Below are 18,946 nucleotides of genomic sequence, written 5' to 3' on the forward strand. Positions count from 1 at the left end.
TGTATATATAGATTTGTTTGGTTTACTCACATACACAAACGCCTGGGGATTCTGGGGGAACAAAGCAACAGTGTGCAAGAAAGAAGAGCACACAACCATGACTTGTGAGGTAAAGGAAATGGTTGTGATGCTTGGCTCTGCCAGCAAGCACTCCCTGTGTGCCCTTGAGTAAGTCCCTTCTGGTGTCTGGGCCTCAGTTTCCCCATAAGTGGCTTGTTCTGGAAAGGAGCTCTCAGGACACTCCTAGCGCTACCATTTCCTGGCCTCTAACCTCTCAGATTCTACTGAACAGGCATGAGGGCAGCCAGGGAAACCACCAGCTAGTACCCCTTGAGAACAAACACTCTGCCCAGCAGAATTCAGCCAGTGTGAAGTCCCTGTGATGTCAGATGGATTCCAGGATCTCCTTGGCTTCTGGTAACCTGGAAGCAAAGAAGCCATCTGGAGCCTCTCTCTAGGGCCCTGGCCAGAGAAAACAGGAAGATTCTCTCTCAGAAGCCAGTGCCTCATGTACTGCCTCTAGGAGGGATGGGAGAGACGAACCCATGGAGCCATAGGAGTAGGCAAGGACTAAGGACACACATCTCTTCTACTTTGGCTTTGGAAGTGTTTATCATGGATATATTTTGCCCAGCCCCCAGCCAGGGACCCAGGATTGGGGCTAGGGAAGGTAACTGGGGATTGGCGCCTCAGGAAAACTTCTGATGAGGATGTTCAGTAACTTTGCAAAAGGCCAGCTTTGGTCAGTGATGATGAGAAAGGCCGGGGCTTGAGGTCCCCAGGAAGCCCAGCTGAACTGCCCATTCCATGCCTCAGGAGGAAAACAACAGGTATTTGGTGCTTACAATTTGCCAGGCCTTCAACATTTTATGGGGAAAAAAATGGATGAATGAATGCATGAAAGACTAACTTCAAAACCCAAGGTTTTAATCTGTGTATCTTCTATTCTGCCTCTCACATTCCCATGACCCATCACCACAGAAGCACAGTTAAGAGCTAACCAGGCACTTAAAGGCCTTTATAGAATGTGAGGTCCCTGGAAATAGGGACCTTATCTATTCTGTTCACCACTGCATCCCAGTGCCCAGACTACTAGCTGGCATATAGTGGCTGCTCAGTAAATATTTTCTGAATGAATGAAGACATCTAGTTCTACTCCTCATTACCCTGACAGGGAAATTGAGGTCCAAAGAAGCAGGGACCTGCCTGCCTCTGGTCAAAAAGTCATGTTGGAGTTGGGACAGGCCCTTAGTCTCTAGCCTCTCAGCCTGGGGCTCTTTCCCCTGTATCAAAGGGCCCTGCAGCAAACTCCTCACACCCTTCCATATCCCTTCACACATTCCTTATTCCCCCCACTCCCCAGCTTTTCCTCTTTCCTTTCTCTTTGCCAGCTGGGTAATTAACTATTGGAAACAGAACATATAATTACTGTCTCCCCCATGCCCTTAAATTGCTTTCAGTTTGGGATCTGTGACCCCTGTCCTGGGTGGAGGTTGGTCTCCTCCTCAGCAGCCTCCCAAAGGGGGAGCCAAGCTAACAAGCACCAGCTGGGGCCCCAGCCCCCCAGATCTAATGGCCAGCTGTACAGGAGACCGGCAGCAGATGGGCAAGGAGGGTCCCCAGGCCAGCTGGGGCTGACTCAGCTGGGGTGTCAGTGGGACTGTGACGTGCCTGGGCAGGACAGGAAGCTAGGCAGGCAGGGTGGATTTCTGAGACTGACTGATGCCAGGTGGCCAAAGCACCACCTAGGATGATCCCAGTGGGGCCTGGGTCTCTCCTTGGGTTCTTCACCTCCCTCCCCGACCCCCCCCCCCCCCGCCCCGCCAAGTGCCTGTCTCGAGTGTGCCAGGCCATCCGCATCCTCAGGGAGGCCTCCTATGAGCATCAAATGGACTGGTGCAATAAATCATAAGAGCCCCAGTTCCCCAGCTCCACATGGCCTGTCCCTTTAGGGAAACTGAGGCCTGGCTAGCAGCTGCCCAGCCTGTCTCATTGGTGATCTGGGCTCAGCCTGCAAAGGAAGCCAGGCAGCCCCACCCTCACCTGGAAAGCATCCTCTATCCCTGACTCACCAGGAGCTTGGCCCAGCTGGGACAGGAATTAGAGCTGAGGGTGGGGCTGGTCTGGGGCCCTACCACGGGAGGCTCACACCTCCTGCCTCCACCTAGCTATGCTTGGTCTCTCTCTGACCCACACAGATGGGAAGGTAAGGGGGCAGGGAATGTCTCCTGTTCTTCAAGATCCCTAAGGAAGCATGCTTGCTCAGTCTCACCAGGGACAGCACAAGGAACAGGGGTGTGGGGAGAAGGAGAATCACCATCAAGAAACTTTTATTTGCTCGTGGTATAGAAAAAGGCCTGGGCTCCAATCCTAGTGCTCTGGATAACTTGATGTGTGTTCTTGGGTAAGTTACTGCCCCTCACAGGGTCTCAGTTTCCTCATCTCAAATATGAGGCCAAAATTCCTCACTGTCCACCCTCACAGGAAGTTTACGAGACTCAATGACATAGTGTGTGTAAGATAAGTGTTTGAAAAAAGTGGCAGGCACTGGCCAGGTAAAGGACACTCTGCCACAAGGAGCTACTGAGCACCACTGTGTGGCCAGCATGGCTTGGATACTGAGCTCACACCAGCACCAGTCACAGCACCCAGGCCAGGGCAAGTAAGAATAGGCAGTCACAAACCTGGGCTGTGGAAAACTGCCCCATACTTTCCTCTGCTCTCCCCCACAGATTTTTACTTCATACTCCCACAGCTACTCCCAAGGGGATCCCAGGAACTCAACCCCCCACCGACAGGGTGAGGGTAGCTGATATCTTGGGCGGGGTGGGGGACCACCCAAGGACACTCAGTTATAGGAGTAAGGGACAGCTCACCCAACCCTGGTCAGGCTCCACCTCAGAGATATCAACCTGGCCTGAACAAGTCCTGGTTAAAGACCACCAAGCCAGGCTGAGGGCCCCACTCTGGGCAGTCACTCAAGTAGCAGAGGCCCCATCTGATCCAGGCACTTCCTTTGGTTAATGAGAAACCAAATAAACAGCCTCTGCCCCAGCTGGCTCCAGGAGTACCCCAGCCGGGCCCAGCTTCCCTTCCCTTCACCCTACAGGTCCCGTGGCTCTCCTCCCCCTTGCTTCTCCATGTGCTTCCCAATTCCCTCATAGCCCTGCCTGCTCCTTGGCTGCTTCTCTGAGGCTTCTTGTTCTGGATCACTAACCAACCCCCCCCTTCCTTCCTCTTTCTCCTTTCCTCTAGTGCCTTGTTACCCATTTCTAGCTAGTGGGATCTCACATGGCCTCCACTTCTGACATTTGCCTTAGCCATCTCGACAGGGAATCCCCTCAGACTGGAGTGGGAAGGCCCCAGGCCCTGCCAGTATGCATCTCTGTGGCGGGACTGAGGCCAAACCCTCTTCAGGGCCCTTGCCACACTCCTGGACCACGAGCCTTCAGGGGAACTGAGTGCTCAGGGGTGCTCTAGCTCGAGGGCTTCAACTGCTAGCCAGAAGCTCCTAAGTATGCCATGGTGAGGGTTCTGGTGTGGCCCAGCTCTGGAGACAAGAGAGGAAGAATCTTCTGGCTACGAAGTGAACTGGGCAGCCTGAAACCTCAGTACCCAATGGGCCACAAGTGAGGCCCAGCTCTTAGGAAGTTATTTCTATCCACCTTTAGGTGTCTTGAGGCAGGGCAGGGCTGGGCCTGCCAGCAGGTTCCAGATGTAGCTCCAGCCAGGTGGTGGCAGTACTTGCAGACACACCCAGGTCCCCATGGGAACACCTCCTCCCCCATTAATTCTCTCTAGCTGAGCCTAATGACAGACTGGGCAGATGCTCACGGCCTATGCCACAGAGGTGACAGGATAGACAGGGAGAAATTGTCACAGGCTCCAGCAGAACAAGAGGGCAGAGGATCCTGCGGGCAGAAGAGGAAAGGCACAGGACAATTGAAACATCTTGTTCTACTAGGAAAGCCACCCTCTTCTTATACCTGCCCAGATCTTCAGTGGTTTGGGCACAGGGAATCTTTCTGTCTCTCTCTGTCTCTCTGTCTCACACACACAGACAAACACACACACACTCACACACACACTCACATACTCACTCACACTTCATTCCACAACATCATGACACAATTTTACACCCAGTTCTCCATGTGGTTAATTTTTTTTTTTAGTTCTCATTTTTTCTAAGAAAAAAGCAACAAGAAAATAATTCAGAGTTTATACAAAACATCTTTACATTATTTTTTCCAAAAAGACTAGTATTTACACAAATGGCAACAGAAACAAAAACAAAAAACCCTTCCGACTGCCACCTGGAAGAGGATGGCTGTTCGGCTCCCTCTCCCACCTGGCACTGGGGTGGGCAGCTGGCCAGGAGGCAGTGTGGAGGTGGATGGTGTAAGGCCCAGCTCCTTCCATGGCCACTCTGGGAGCACCTGCAAGGCGCACTCAAGTGGCAGTCTGTTAGCAGCCGTGCTGGCAAGGAGCCGGGGTCAAAGTGCACGGCGTGCTGGCCCAGCCCTGGGCAGCCTCTTCCTCTTTCCAGGCCCCAGCCCAAGATTGGAGGGGCCAGTGGAAGCTGGGTTGAGGGGGGCACCCACTTGTGCTAGAGCCCAGAAAAGGAGCAGGCCACCTGGCCTTATACCCGCTTAGGTCTCTGCCCTGGGCCTCTGTTTCCCCACCGGGCCAAAGGATGCCAAAGGTGAGGAGAGAACAGGGCGGGGAGGGGGAGGGGGAACTCCCAGATCTGCAGGGCAAATAGCCACCTGGGCACCTCACCTCCCTCCACCCCCATGAGGTCATCTGCCTGCAGCAGCTCTCCTGTTCCCCAGGCAACAGCCAATTAAGACGTTAATTACCGTGAGAGTGAGGGAGGCAGGAGATGCCCAAGAATCCCACAAGGAAGAGATTTTTTTTTTTTGGTGGAAGGGTGGCAGCCACTACTCCATTCCCAAGATCAGCTTTGTAGAAGGAGGGTCAGAAGGACAGAGTGAAACACTTTGCCCATTGGCACTCTCATCTTCCCTCATGGGCAAGAAGAGCTCTGGCCTGCCACCCCTCCCCAAAATACCAAGGAGTTTTTAAAAGAAATGCCATCCTATGCTTCCTGGCTGGCCACATCTTGCCCCAGTTCCCTTAAACTGAGCTGGGCCTGGCTCAGAAAGCCTAAGGAGGGACTGCATTTTCCATTTTTCCATTTTCTTTACAAAACAGATGCAAATGAGTTGACAGCTAAAAAATGAACACAAAAACATTAAAAACAGTGATGATAGCGGACAAACAGTCCTGGGAAGGGGGAAAGGGGGTGGGGGGCAGGGCCAGAGGGGCATCTTCCTGCCTGCTGTCCATCAGCGTCCAACCCTGCCCTCCAAGAAGGGGTGCCCCTGCAGAGCCCAGAGGCCTGGCCAGAGGGGGAAGGCACAAGAGCATGGTGGCTGGGGGCAAAAGCACCCCCCTCTGAAGCCCAGGGGGCAGGGCAAAAGGGGGATTATAAAAGCCAAGAAACTACAAAACTAAATACAAAGGTGGGCACAGCTGGTAAGGGGAGGGAGTGTGGGGGAGAAAGGAGAGGTGCAGTCCTGGCTGACTGTCCCTCAGGGCCCGAGGCTGCACTGGGCTCTCAGACCTTGTAGTAGATGTTCGCTGGGCTCTGGGGTGGCATCTCCTGGACGATGTAGACGGGGTGCCCGTAGTCCCCACTCACCTTCTCATAGTGGGGGCAGTAGTTGTTCTCTGTAGTCCGTAAGGGGATGATGATGTCGCTGGGCTCGGTGCCCGCCGTGCCACTGCCCCCCTTGGGACTGGCCAGGGTACTGAGTGAGAGGGCGGGTGCCCGCTGTTGGGTGTGCTTGCGATGCCGCTTGCGCAGCTTTAGTAGCAGAACTGTCAGGAAGATGATGATGAGCAGGAAGATGACACAACCAGCACCAACGGCCGCAAACAATGCCACCTTGGAGTTGAAGAAGCTGTCAGGGTCTCCACTGCCACCTCCACTCGCACCTGGGCCACTCTTCTCTTCCTGGTTCACAGTATCTGAGGAAGGAGAAGGGAGGGGAGAAATGGTCAGCCAGGGATCCCAGGGCCCTGTTCTGCCTCGCTTCAGAGACAGGGCCTGAAAAGGTAGCTAAGCAATGGGTTCTGCCCTTTGGGAGACACCTATACACTCACCATGCTTGCCATCAGAGTCACCCAGGGAGCCCCGACCACTGGGGGCCTGTGTGGCCATCTTGATAGTGTTATCTGCCTCCTTGCTCGGCCGGCTGGTGGTCAGCTGCTCAGGTGTCACAGCATTGGGGTCTGGGAGTGTGGAGAGCACAGGTTGATGGGGGACCCCACTAGCATACATGCCTCAATCATCTAGCATGGGTTCATTTAGCATGGGCCAACAATGGCCTGTATATCAGACCTCAGATACTCTAACCCCATTGCCCCTCCCCTACTCCCAAACACATCCATACCCAGACAGAGACATCTGTTATGACTGGGCACTCACCTTGCCCAACCTTCATGACGATCTTCATGGTGCGTGTACGGCACACACCTCCCTCCCGGTTTTCCAGTCCCTCCAAACTCCCATTGGATGTAGCTGTAGCAAGAGGCCAGAGAAGTCAGGGGGAAAGGAAGGTCTGCCCTCATTACCTAGAAATCCTAGTGCTGTCTTAGCCCATGAGAACAGAACTGGGAATTGGGGAGTGGCAAGCAGTGAACCTTTCTACTTATCTCCCTCTCACTGGGAACAGAGTAGCTGGCCCAGCTCAGGCCACATCAGAAACTAGGCCTTCCCCCAAGGGTGCTGCTCCTTTAACATGACCAGGGCTTATCCCTTCTTTCTCAGTATCTTCTCATTGTGTGATCTCACTCAGAGGCAAAACAGTCAGAACTGGAATCATGAGGGAGGCTTCTATACAGACTAGAAGGAATCCAGTCAGGTGAACTGGGTTAGAGTCCCAATCCTGCCTCTAACTCCATGAGTGATATCAGGGCAGGAAGCTCCTTCACTTTTTGGGGCCAGTTTCCCATGAAGAGAAAGTCCGGACAGCCAGCTGATCCCAAAGGGTTCTTCCAACTCTGTCACTCCCAAGATTATATCTTAGGTAGGCCAAAGAAATAAGAGAGAGCACCACAAAGTGGAGTCCTCTCCCAGCCAACTCCTAGAGCCAAGGTGAGCTGGCAGCCATCCTCTTGGTGAATGTTAGGGTCAGAATTCCAAGGCCAGGCTGGAAGGAGAGCATGCCAGTCTTCAGAGGGAACCCAGATCAAGGTGGTCTGTGTGCTATCTCACTGTACTACTTAGAAAGCTCCTAGATAAGAGAGAACCATATGACGGGAAGAGACTCACAGGTAATGTAGTAATCATGGTGCTTCTTAAACTCCAGGCCCATGTAGTTGGGGCTGAACTCCTGGAACTTAATGGTGAAGCGGATTTCCTGCTCTGGCCTATTGCAGGTGACCAGCACGTTGGGGTCAAGCACAGTGCTGCAAGCAGCTGCCTGCTCAGGCCGCACCAGGTACAGCTTGTAGTACTCATAGGGCCGCCCTGCTTCTGCTCGGGGGCAGATGATGTCCAGCTTGTCTCCAATCTTTGGGTAGATCACCAGGCCCTTCCCACTCAGGAATCTGCCCAGAAGGGAAGAGATGGTCAGCCTCAGGGTCAGGGGTCCCGGACCATCTCCAGAATCAAGGGCACAAACAATGAGGGGCCAGGCTGAGCCTACTGGGTGGAGATGGCAAGAATAGGCATTCTGTCCTCCCTCCATCCTTAGGCTGGGGGTGCAGAGAGAGAATCACACTGCCAGCAGGGTGTGGAAGGGGTGGCCCATGGGCAAGGCTGCCAGGCTTTGACTGCTTGGTAGGGTGGGGCACTGCGTAGCTGGGGGAGCCCTTTGTCTTAATGTGGCATTTCCACAGGGGGCTGATGTGGCCAATGGTGTGAGGCTTGGGCTGCCTGGAGGTGGCAGCCCTGTCCTCTTCCCGCCCCCATCACACACATTCCTTCAGAGCCACTGCTACCATCTCCCTACCACACATGCATGTGTGTGCACACAAACATGTTGTGCACATGCACGCGTACACATACATACACACACACAAACAAGCCCACACACAAGCCCACACATACCTTAGCCACCACCCCTGCAGCTCCCAGAAAACAACTGGAGGAGCTCAACCTATCTGGGACCCATACCTTCTCTGCCATCCTTGCTAATCTTGGGCATGAGGAGGAGATATGAATAGGCATCACGTGGAACCAAGGGTGATGGGCATAGTCTCTGGCCAGGAGCAATTCCACATAGCTCTCCCCACCTCCCACTCCCACAGCCCAGTGTCTTATAGGGGACTGATTCAACTCCTGTAATGCAAGAATGTGAGTCCCCAAACTTGACCAGTCTCAGTCCTAAAAGAACAGAGGGAGGGGAGAAGGGGCCCAAGCAGGGACAACAGATTATGTAAGATAGGGCCCCAGGAACTTCACACATCTGTGTTCTAATCTACCCATCTCCACACTGCCTCTGTTCCAGATCCTGAGGGAGATGGACAAATGCCTTCTGAGCCAGGTTCCTCTTCTAATCCTGAAGGCCAGGCACAGGGAATAGCAGGGAGAGAGCAGCTGCCCAGGGCCATCTATTCATATCAGTGTCCTTGCCTAAGCACACAGCAAAATGGTGGTGCTATCTTGGCCATTTCTGAGCCTGGGCAGGCTGGAGCTGGAAACAAGGCAATAGTATGTAGCAAGGAAGAAGCAGACAGACTTTGGAATCAGACAGACATGCCCCTTCCGAGCTCTGCAACCTTGGATGAGCTACCTGATCTCCCTGAGTTTCCATTTCCTCACTTATAAACTGGCAGAGGTAAGAGCCCTACCCTCCTGGGATTGTGGAGGGGATGCAATGGTGCATGCAGAGTGCCTAGCACACAGTAGGCACTCAACGTGTTTGACTCCTGCTTAGAAACAGTCTAGTTTGCCAAGAGGCAGGAGGCCAGATTAACAGCAAGTACCTATGAGGCCAGTCTTGCGGTTTTTTCGGCGGGTGAGGGGAAATAGGAAGAGGAGTTATGGCTCCATCCTCAAGGATTTTACTGTCTGCTGTAGGTCAGAAAAGTAAAAATGGTCCATGCTCTGGCAATAGACGGGACAAGGCTATCTGTAGGTTATGTGGGAGAAGGGTGGTTCAAACGGCAAGAGCTGGAGGCAGGGAGAGGAAGGAGACAGTTCATCTGACAGGATGGTCTAAGATGGTTCCTCAGAAGGAGCAGAATGAAAGTGGGTCCTGGGTAAGGAATTAGAAGTTAACACAGAGCAAGAGTGGACAAGAGTGGCTGGGACACAAACCCCAGGCCAGTGATTGGCCCCACAACTGGTAGAGAGAAGCAGAAGAGGAGGCCGATAAGCTCAGCTGGGACCAGGGTGAAAGGCCTTGAGGGTCACAACAAACAGTGTGGGGTTCATCTCACTGGAGACAGACTTTCTAGTAAGGACAATGAAGGGTTGAAAGCAGTGCTTCAAGAGAACAAAGCTTACAGTGGAAAAGTATGGCTCCACTTCCTGGAGGCCCATACCACAGTGGGGAGCACAAGGTATGAGTGCCTAGTGGTCGCACAGTATCCTCACTCAAGGGAGGGAAATGATACCCCAGAAGGTGAGTCTAGACCAAGTAGATGAAGAAAGACAGCCCTCCCTCGATGTTAAAGGAGGCTTCAACAAGCTGGGACATGCCATTTTGCTGTACAGGTTGGTAAAAACCACAATGAGAAGGTCTTTCCCTTAGTATCTAGCTTTACTGCACTCCAGAGGGCCAGAAAGGAGGTGGGCATGGGATGAAGGCCCATACAAACATTTGAGAGGAAACATCCTCACCCCATTAACCACAAAAGGCTGAGAAGTTTCACCAGACCCCCTATGACTCCCAAGGCATTTTTCATTTTCCAATCCTCACACTGGTTCCATCCAGACAGCAGGATTAGACAACTTCTAACTTCTTAGCACCAGAAGAACCTTTAAGACCCACAGAGTCCAGGCTCCTCATGGGAGGGAGGGAGTGATCAGATGAACATTCCTATTGAAGAGAAGTTCTCAAAGGCAACCAGAGGAGGCTAACCTCACCCAGGATGTTGACCCCTAGGGGGTCTAAGAAGACCTGAAACATTGGCTGAATCCTTGTACAGCTGCACCTCAACAAGACCCTACATGGAGGTGACAGCAGGTACACAGAGGACATGCAAATGGGGGGTATGGGCCAGCTCACCTTCCTAACCCCTTGGACCTGGCCTCCTCACCAGGGAGTCTTATGTGTTCTGAGCACATCTGTGGCCACTCAGGCTCTGGAGCTCCAGAAGCAAAACACAGGGCTTCCAGCTACTTGGGGTTATCCCTTGAATCCAGACACATTGAGGTAGCAGATGTCTATATAGTGGATGGGGGAAGTGGAAGAAAAGAGGACTATTGCCCCTAACACCCCTCAGACTCCTCAACCTCAGAGAAGACTTCATAAATATTCATTAGTTAATTTGCCTGGCAGCTGCAGAGGGGAAACTCACCTTCTCCTAAAGTGCAGAAGGGAGAAGACCCTGAGGAGACCTGCCTTCCCTGACCCTGATCCCCCATAATGGTGCCTTTTCAGCATCTTCTGTACCACCAGGAAAACTGCTTCTTGGCCTTTGAGAAGCCCAGGAAAGTGGCAAGGGGACCTTGCCAAGGTGGGCATTAGCCAGTGAGAGTGAAACCTGAAGTCAGCTTACAACACTAGCCATACTGTATAGTAAGGACCCTGCCCATCTTTCCTCATACATATCAGGTTAGGAATAGGGGCAAGAGAGTTGGAGGAAGAGATTGTCCCCAAGTTAAACTCTTTATCCCCCACTTTTCAAAAACTACTACTCCCCCATTATCAAGCCAAGCTTTCTTGCCTGGGGCCACCCCTAGACAAAGCCCTTTTCTGGAAAATAAGGGGATTGACAAGGCCCAGCAGGAAGCCTGAAGCAGGTCGCCATGGTAACCCTTGAGGCCTTCCCTCTTTAGCTTCTGATAGCCCCAGGACCCCAGTGAGCCACCCCAGGGAGTAAAGGGACTTGAAGGAGGCCATTCCAGCTCCTGTCTTATGGCCTACTTCTTCCTTCTACCCTAGCCCGTTTGTCTCTCAGCCTTTCTACTGAGCTGAGAAGGGCCACCATGACTGCTAATCAGAATCCTGCCATTCGAGAAGCCTGAAGAGTCTGGGGCAGTAGCCTGGTCAGAGGCCAACTGTCCTCCTGTTTCTTTTGTCCAGCTGAGCCCCTCTCCACCCAAACACATACAGTCTACAGTGGGGCTAGCTTGCAGATGTGGGTGTCATGCCCAGAAAGGTGCCCATGTTCCACCACATCTACATTTTCTTCTCTCTCACCCTTCCCACAGGCTCTAGGAACCTGTGGTCAGAGATTGGGAGAGCGTGGTCCCTGGCCATGCTAGTGCAAGTCTGGTTAAGACTCTTAGACACAGCTTTGATTTGGTGACCCCAGCACCACTATGCCTGCACCCACAGAGTGGCAGGACAAGCAGAGGACAGACCCCAAGCCAGAGCTCAAGTCTGCTCTCATCCCAGCAAGGGTGGGGAGCCCCCAAATTAAAGGCTCCTCTTTCATTCCCCCAGCTCCACCCAGCCCCCAAGGCAGCAGGAGCAGGCCTGGCATGTCCCAGCAGTGCCCGCCCAGGCGTGGGTGGGCAGGAACAGCAGCTGGGTCCTGGCACACACGCAGCACTGTCGGAGGTAGGGAAGCCAGAAGAGTCCCAGAGGGTCACCCTCCCCACCTACACGGGACTACGCTCTCCCCTCTGCCCCACCAGGCTAACACTAGGGCCCATTGGGGGCTTAACACGCCCTTCCCTGTCTGCTTTCTAGGGGATCCCTGAGAGGAAGTGAGATTCCCGGCCCAGAGAGGAACCAAAGGTGAGATTCAGCACTCAGGAGGGAGAGTGCCAGGCAGTGAGTTGGCTGCCTCTAGTTCAGGTCACCCAAGCAAGGCTGCTGGTAGACCTAGCAAAATCAAATGAGGAAGCCAGAGCACTGCTCATCTGATGCAGGCAGGGCCTGAGTCACGAGGACAGATGCACGCACATCTGTGACGTAAGAGGGGCAGGGAGATGGCACCTCTTTCCAAACCCCACCTTGAATTCCTATCTCTCCTAGATTCCAAGGTATAGCAGGATGGCATGGAAAGAATGGCATACAGCAAGCTCTACCCACTATAAGCAGACTGAGTTCAGACAATTCATTTCCCTGTTCCAGGCATATGCCTTCTCATCTGGAAATGGGGACAATTCCTACTTCCCAGGGCGGTTGGGAACAACCAATAATATTTACATATGAGGATGCTTTGTAAGTAGCAAGGTGCTGCCTGTTAGTTAGCATTGCCAAGCACAGTACCATTTACGGCTTATGTTCCTGGCTGCTAGCACTCCCACCCCAAATGACCACTATGAAAACACACCCAGGAGGAGTGGGTTATGGTACACAAGGCAAGGAACCCAGAATGTGGCTGGTAAGCATCCCACCACAGCTCCCCTGATAATCATGGAGTGTACCCTCCCCCAAATCTGGTGTTCTCATGGCAATAAGCTGCCTCCTGGCTGGCCCACCTCCTCCACAGTCCACACTCCAGAAAAGAGTACTATCCAGGGCCTGGCCGTCCCCATTCACCTGAGCTGATGAGGCAACAAAGAACCTGAGGGGATACAGGGAACCCTCAATTTAACCTGCACCCCAGCCTCACAGGCCCTTCTTGCCCTGGCCTGGCTGCCTGGGGTGGGGGTGGGGAGGAAGGGGAACAGGAAACTTTAGGAGCTGCTGGGTTCCCATCACCCTCAGGCCCCCACCTGTGGCCAATCAGCCACAGAGTAGGAGAGGTCAGCCACCCTGGAAAGGGGCCCCCTGAGCTGGCCTCCCCAGGACTGTGAGCTGGAACAGCTGTGAGGGGGCTGGGACCAACACTTTGGCTTGTGGCAGGCAAGCCTGGGTTAGGGTCTGCAGCTGCCCCCACCCATGTTGGATGGAGTCAAGGGTCCTGGACACCAAGCTGAACCCCCCACCCCCACCCCCTTATAGGGAAGGTGTAATGTGATCTCAGGCACATTCCCACTCCCTGGAGGTGGGGGAACCTGAGTGGGGGGCAGGAAGGGGTCAGAATGGGACTGAGAGACTGAACTGCAGCAGCTGGACTTGGCTGAGGACTCAAGTGTGAGGCCTACCGGCTGCCCCAAGCTCTCAGGGGAAGAAGTTGGGGGAGGGGGCTGCTCTGGGACCTTCCATCACAGCCACCAACCCACCCAAGCACATGCATTCATTCTGGTTTCTCCCAACCTCTAATGGGACTAAACCTGCTTCCCCAACCTCTGTTCATCAGGGTAATCTGACAGGAGGGGCCGAAGAGGCAGAAGCTAATGCTACCCATTCAAAGACCCCAGCACAGATTTGGGAAAGAAGCTGGAAGTCTTAAGCCGGCCCTTCCAGCTCCCCTCTTCCAGTCAGGACTGGGGCTGCACGCACCCTGGAACCTGGAAACATACCCCCAGCCCCATCACTTCTTTATTTTGATTTTTTTCCCAAGAAGGAAGCAATTAAGCAAGGTTTATAGGCACTGGGAGATTTGAGGGGTGGGGTGGGGGTGCCAGCTCCTGACAAGGCTGAGTAAAGAGACCAAAAGCAGGGAGGAAGATGGGAGGGAAGAGAGAAAATGAGCCTGTGAGGGAGAGCACGGGCATGTGCGAGAAACAAAAGGACTTGAGAAAAAGAGGCAGAGAGTGACTAAGAGTGAGAGGGAGTGTGAGAAAGAGGGAGAGCAGGCGAACCTAGCTGGAGAGGGGAGGTGAGCACAGCTCACAGAGGGTGTGAGAGGGCAAACCAGACACAGACCTGAGAGGGAGAACTCGGGCAGGAGGCAGAGAAAGACTGTTTAGTTGAAAGGCTGTGGCAGCCTGAGGGTTGGGCGTGGTGGCAGAGGCAGCCCCCAGAGCTTGAGTGGAGCTGAGGGCAGTGCCTCCCTCCTGTCCTCCTGCCCATCCCCCATGTGCCAACACACACAGACCCTTGGGCATAGATGGAACTGGGAGTGTGTGTGTGTGTGTGCAGGGGCGCCAAGATCAGTCCCCCACCATCCTCAGGATCTGTTCAATTATGGGATAGAATTTGTGCAGGTCCTACTGAGTCCTCAGCCACCCCCCCCACCTTACCACCCCCTCAAGGATGCCTGCCCTCAGCTTGAAGTGGATGGTGGCGTGGGCAGAACTCAAAAACCTATAAACTGGTCCAGAGAACTAAAGGCTCAGAACACAAAAACGGAGAAGCTCAGAGAGATCTTGTTTCTCCCAGCTCCCCCCCCCCAACTCTGCAGGAGGGCTCCTTTCCAGCTGTGGAGCTGCATGCTATCTCTGGTTAGAGACCCGAGAGAGCAATTAGGTCACTCCCATGAGCCCCTATAATGGGCTACCCCAGGCGGATTTCAGCTATCCTGGTTCAAGAGAGAGCATTTCCAGCCTCCACCCTTACATGAGGGAACTGGGCTCTTCAGAACCTTTCCCCTGCTTAGCTCAGGGGTCCCCAGACTATCTTGAATCCCTGCTGTTAGGAGAGCTCTGCACCCAGGTTGGCTTCTAGGTGGGGGAGAAATTCTTGTCAATCCCTTTCCTTGTACCTTGTTCTCTTTCCCAAATCCTCACACTGACCTTGTTTTAACCATCCCACAAACCAGTAAATAGGACTCTACCTTAACCCAAGGAGAATAGAACTAGAGAAGCTGATTTCTTCCACTCCAGGGCTAAGAGACACACTGTCCCTGGAACCTAAGAGGCCAAGGGAGGCAGGAGCCCGGAGAAGTTAGCGGGGAGCCCATGAGAGTGGACAGGGATTCCGGATACAAACATCAGAGAGCATAGAGGGCAGGCCAAAGCCCCCCATTTTCCCACTAAGTAGGGGTGTCTGCACATTGCCGGGACCTCCACAAAACAGGAAGAGCAATCTTGACCCTGGATTTCAACCCCAGTCCTGAATGCCAGAAGAGTAAAAGGTCCAGAGGTCACCACACAGCCCCAGCGACTCTTCACTAACAGCCCAGAAACCACTGAGCCACCGCCCTAAAAGGTGTGTGTGTTGTTTGGGGTAGGGGGAATTGTGAAGGGGGAAGGAGGAGGAAGAAAAGAAAGGATCTTCTCTACATAGCTACCTCCCTAACCCCTTGGGAAAAGCTAAGCGTAGCTTCCCAATCTGAGGGACATAGGGTGGGGGGGCCAACGGGACCCGCTTGAGCAGGAATCCTTCGACCCCCACCCACCTCCCTCGCCAGCTCGGACGCCACTCTCTGCCTGGGCCGGCTCTCGAAGCTCTGCCACCGGCTCCATTAGACCCCCGACAGGCGCTGGATCGAAACCACCCCCTCCCAGATACCTCTCCCACTCCGCCCCTCTCCACCCGCCGCCTTTGTGAGCCTGGGAGCGACGCCCGCCCTTCCATGGCCCGGCAGGGAGAAAAGAGGAGCTACAAGAGACGGCAAAGCGAAAAGCTAGAGAGGCAAACAGGGAAGAAAGAGAAATGAAAATGGGAGAAGCCCGAATGGGGATACAGGCGCTGCCACCCACCCCAAGCGCGGTGTCCCGCGCTGTGGTCCTTTCACAGCTAAACAAACGAGGAACCTGTGTTCTGGCCTCGCCCCCACCCAGGTCACGCTAGCCCCTCGAGCGGCTCTCGGCGAAAACCGCCACGTTCCCAAGGGCCCCCATAGGGGAATGCGTTCTCTCCCCCACCCAGCTCTCGGGTGCGCCCTCGAGCGCCGGGACTCCCAGCTCCGCCTGGCGCGACCATCCCGACTTGATCCGGGACGTGCGGAGGAGAAGGCGGGGAAGCCAAGGGGTCACAACCCAGCCGAGTGCCCCCACCCCACCCCGCCGCACCCTGCTCCGCCCGCCCGCAGGAAAACACACACGAAAACGACAGAGACAAAATGGGGTACAGCTCTTCCTCGGAACACCTCCCCACACGCACTCGGGGGCGCGTGGCCTCACCCTGCAGGAGTGCCTCCCACCCCCAGGGATCAGAGCCAATAAGTTACTCACTTGGGGTTGAGGGAGCTCCAGGACACGGGCTCCAGGTTCTTGGCCAACGGCGTGGCAAGCCGGCACAGTGCCAACACGACCATCGCCACAAGCCACTTGCCGAGCCAACGCTGCCCAGGCCGGGCCATCTTCCCGGGTGCAGGCTGCACTTGGGATCCCCTGGCGCCTCCTCAGCAAACTGGCCTCGCCTTCCCGTGCTGCGCTGCGCTCTGAACCGCTCAGGCGCCCATCCTCCGCAGTCGCCGGCCTTGAAGTGCTCCCCTCCCGCCGGCTTCGGTGTCGCTCTTCTCCGTCCGGCGGGCCAGGAGGACTCACTGGGCAGCTGTCCCCAACCTGGGCATGGGCCGCGGCCTCCGATGGCTCGTTCCCTTGGTCTCTCCGCCGCACGAGGGGCGACGGGGGCTCTGCGCCCCCGGGTGATCCGGCCCGATTCCGCTTGGCTCCCGGAGACTGTTCGAGACTGCGCGCCCTCTCCCTGACTGGGTCTCCCCACTGAAGACTCGGTGGCCGCCCCGACGCCTCTACCGTCTCGGGATCGACGCCCCTCGGAAGAAATGGGAGTCTCCCCACAACACGAGCTCAATCCGGGGGCTCCCGGCTGGGTCGCCCTGGCACGGTCTCTGTTTCTCCAGGCCACACTGGGACTCTGGGCTTCGCGCCCCCCGACAGCTTCTACTTCAGTGGGGCCCCCGTTCAGTGTACTTAGAAGAGCGGGAAGACGCAGTCGAGCGAGCCAGTTCCATCAGTTTTCTATTCTGAAGCCTCCGCCCGGTAGCCCCGCAGCCCCTTCGCCGACTCCTAGCTCCCCGGCGATTGCGCCCGAAGGTCTGCGACCAGTGCGAGCCTCACACAACTACCACTGCTGTCCAGCGCGCACAGACTCCCTTCGGCTGCCGCTGAGCTGTCTACTCCCCTGCTCAGGCGAACGCAAGGCCAACCCTACTCCTCTTAGCCAATAGTAAGCTCCGTCTCGGGGGTCCTCGTCCCGTACCACGCCCCCAGAACAGGAAGGGGGCGGGGCTTCTGGGAGCTCTTAAGGACGCCGTGCTCGCGATGGCACCAATCTCGGAGTGTGGCTCCTGCGGTTAGGGGTGGGTCCGGTATAGTCCCGTTCCCAGAGCGCGCAGCCCGTGGGAAGTTGGAGCTCCTCAAGGGCTGTTGGCCTGCCCTCCTCCCGCGCGCCTAGTCAACACTCTGGCCCACTGACCTGGGCCACACAGGCCCTGTCACAAGTATCCCGTGAAAGTACTTCCATTCTCTTTACGCAGGAGCCCTGAAGTCGTGCTCTGTGCCCCTCTCTGTGGCAAAAACAGCCTGTTTGCTCTTGGTCCCATCTCACGTAGAGTTCTGGTGGTCTTTTCTCCTGCCCTAGCAATGCAGTGTCTGCTTGCACTTGGACCTGGAGTCCTAAACATACGGATAGCGTTAGGTAATGGAGACTGAGAGAGGTCAAGTACAAGTACGGGATGGAGGTGGGTGGGAGGTGAGTTCTTTGCCCCTGGGGACTGGGCCTTCGGAATCTCAGCTTTAGGGGAGAGCCTTGTGGGACCCAGGAACCCAAATTTGGCGTCGTGTCCTGTCCGAAGTCGCAGGCAAGGCCCCGGAATAGGCCAGCTGGGATCAGAGAGTGAGAGAGTACCTCGATAAAGAAAGACGCCTGGAAGGCAAAGAGTCAAAGGCACAGGGTGGACGCTTTTTGAAAAAGCAAAAGCGGGCGTCCTGGCCCCCAAACACCAGACTCCAGCCCCTCCCGGCCTCGCCATCTGGGTCTTTGTCTCCCAGCCCTCGCCCATTCTTCCCGCCCCTCCTCGCTTCCTTGCTTATAACTTTGGCTCCATCCCATAGCTCAGACCCTCCCAGTCCGACCCACTCTCGTGGTCGGACCCCAACAGGCGTACCCACGTGCTAATGTCTCCCCCTACTGGTCTTCTGTAGCACTGTGGGGACCTGGGACAAACTGGAAGCTCCAACCCGGGAGCTTGTCACACACAAACCTAGCACATGATTTGAACACAAGACTTGGGACAGGCTTAGTGGCCTTGGCAAGAACTGCGGCCCAGTATGTGGAGGAAGGGAAACCATTAGGAGGAAGATCTAGGTTTGGGTTGGCTTTGGGATTGCCAAGGATATACTGTCTTTGCTGATACTTTATAGAGATAATTAGGTGAGCAACATTCCCCAAATTCTCTACAATTTACACAGTTTTGTGTCATATCACTTAAGTAGGGGTTTCTCACTGGATCCTATGATGCTCCCTTTGGCTGTAGGGTGAAACTGTATTTGGAGGGAAATAAGGGAGAAGCTAGGCCACTTCTACTTTTAGGGACAGGGCCTGGAAGGTGACAGGGATCTGGGTGGACAGGGTCGAGGAGGAACTATGTCAGGTCTCTCAACTGACAGCTGGACCACTTATTGGGGTGTGAACAAGGAGAAATGAGAACAAGGTACAAGGGCACACCAATAGTCTGGCTTAGAGACTTGGATCCCTTGAAATGTGCATGCACCTGAGTATGGAAAGAAGCGTGTTGCTTCCTGAGTGCCTACTCTGTGCCAAGAATCATGTTAGATGGCTTTTCTCTCATAGTCTGATGAGATAAGTTTCACTCCCCCCATTTCAGATAAGAAGGAAGATAAGGCTCAGGGAAGAGAAGTAGCTCCACTGAGCTCATGTATGGCAGAAGCAGGATTTCCCCCAGGCTTATTTGTCTCCAAAGCCTATATTGACTTGACAAATTTTCAGCTGCTCCTTGCCTACTTGCTTACTTAATACATTCCTGGTTAAAAGCTGGTTCATGCTTGGAAGGCAGCAGCCTTCAGGATGGCCAAGAGTCTACTCTTCATTCCCAGGTTGCTAGGCCTGGGAAAGTT

At 54.7% G+C, this 18,946-nt stretch overlaps 1 protein-coding gene across 1 annotated transcript; it reads right to left on the bottom strand.

Moving 5' to 3' along the window:
* Positions 1-5,235: 5,235 nt before the first annotated feature.
* Positions 5,236-16,964, bottom strand: EFNB1 (ephrin B1). The gene is made up of 5 exons (XM_047092593.1): positions 16,079-16,964; positions 7,340-7,617; positions 6,494-6,586; positions 6,169-6,297; positions 5,236-6,033 (listed from the first exon to the last, which is right to left on the bottom strand). The coding sequence occupies exons 1-5, from the start codon at positions 16,204-16,206 to the stop codon at positions 5,621-5,623; spliced, it is 1,041 nt and encodes a 346-aa protein (XP_046948549.1). The 5' UTR covers positions 16,207-16,964; the 3' UTR covers positions 5,236-5,620.
* Positions 16,965-18,946: the final 1,982 nt, after the last annotated feature.

The sequence above is a fragment of the Lynx rufus genome, unplaced genomic scaffold, assembly GCF_022079265.1.
Source record: "Lynx rufus isolate CCGP_SWC_20201006 ecotype Redwood Valley unplaced genomic scaffold, mLynRuf1.p SCAF_30, whole genome shotgun sequence".
Classification (NCBI taxonomy): domain Eukaryota; kingdom Metazoa; phylum Chordata; class Mammalia; order Carnivora; family Felidae; genus Lynx; species Lynx rufus.

Excerpts from the sequence above, each read along its gene's own strand:
- EFNB1 (XM_047092593.1), bottom strand. The coding sequence starts at position 16,206 with ATGGCCCGGCCTGGGCAGCGTTGGCTCGGCAAGTGGCTTGTGGCGATG. Across the intron at positions 7,618-16,078 it reads TGGAGCTCCCTCAACCCCAA|ATTCCTGAGTGGGAAGGGCC; the intron begins GTGAGTAACTTA and ends CCTTCTGGGCAG. Across the intron at positions 6,587-7,339 it reads CCATGATTACTACATTACCT|CTACATCCAATGGGAGTTTG; the intron begins GTGAGTCTCTTC and ends CTCTTGCTACAG.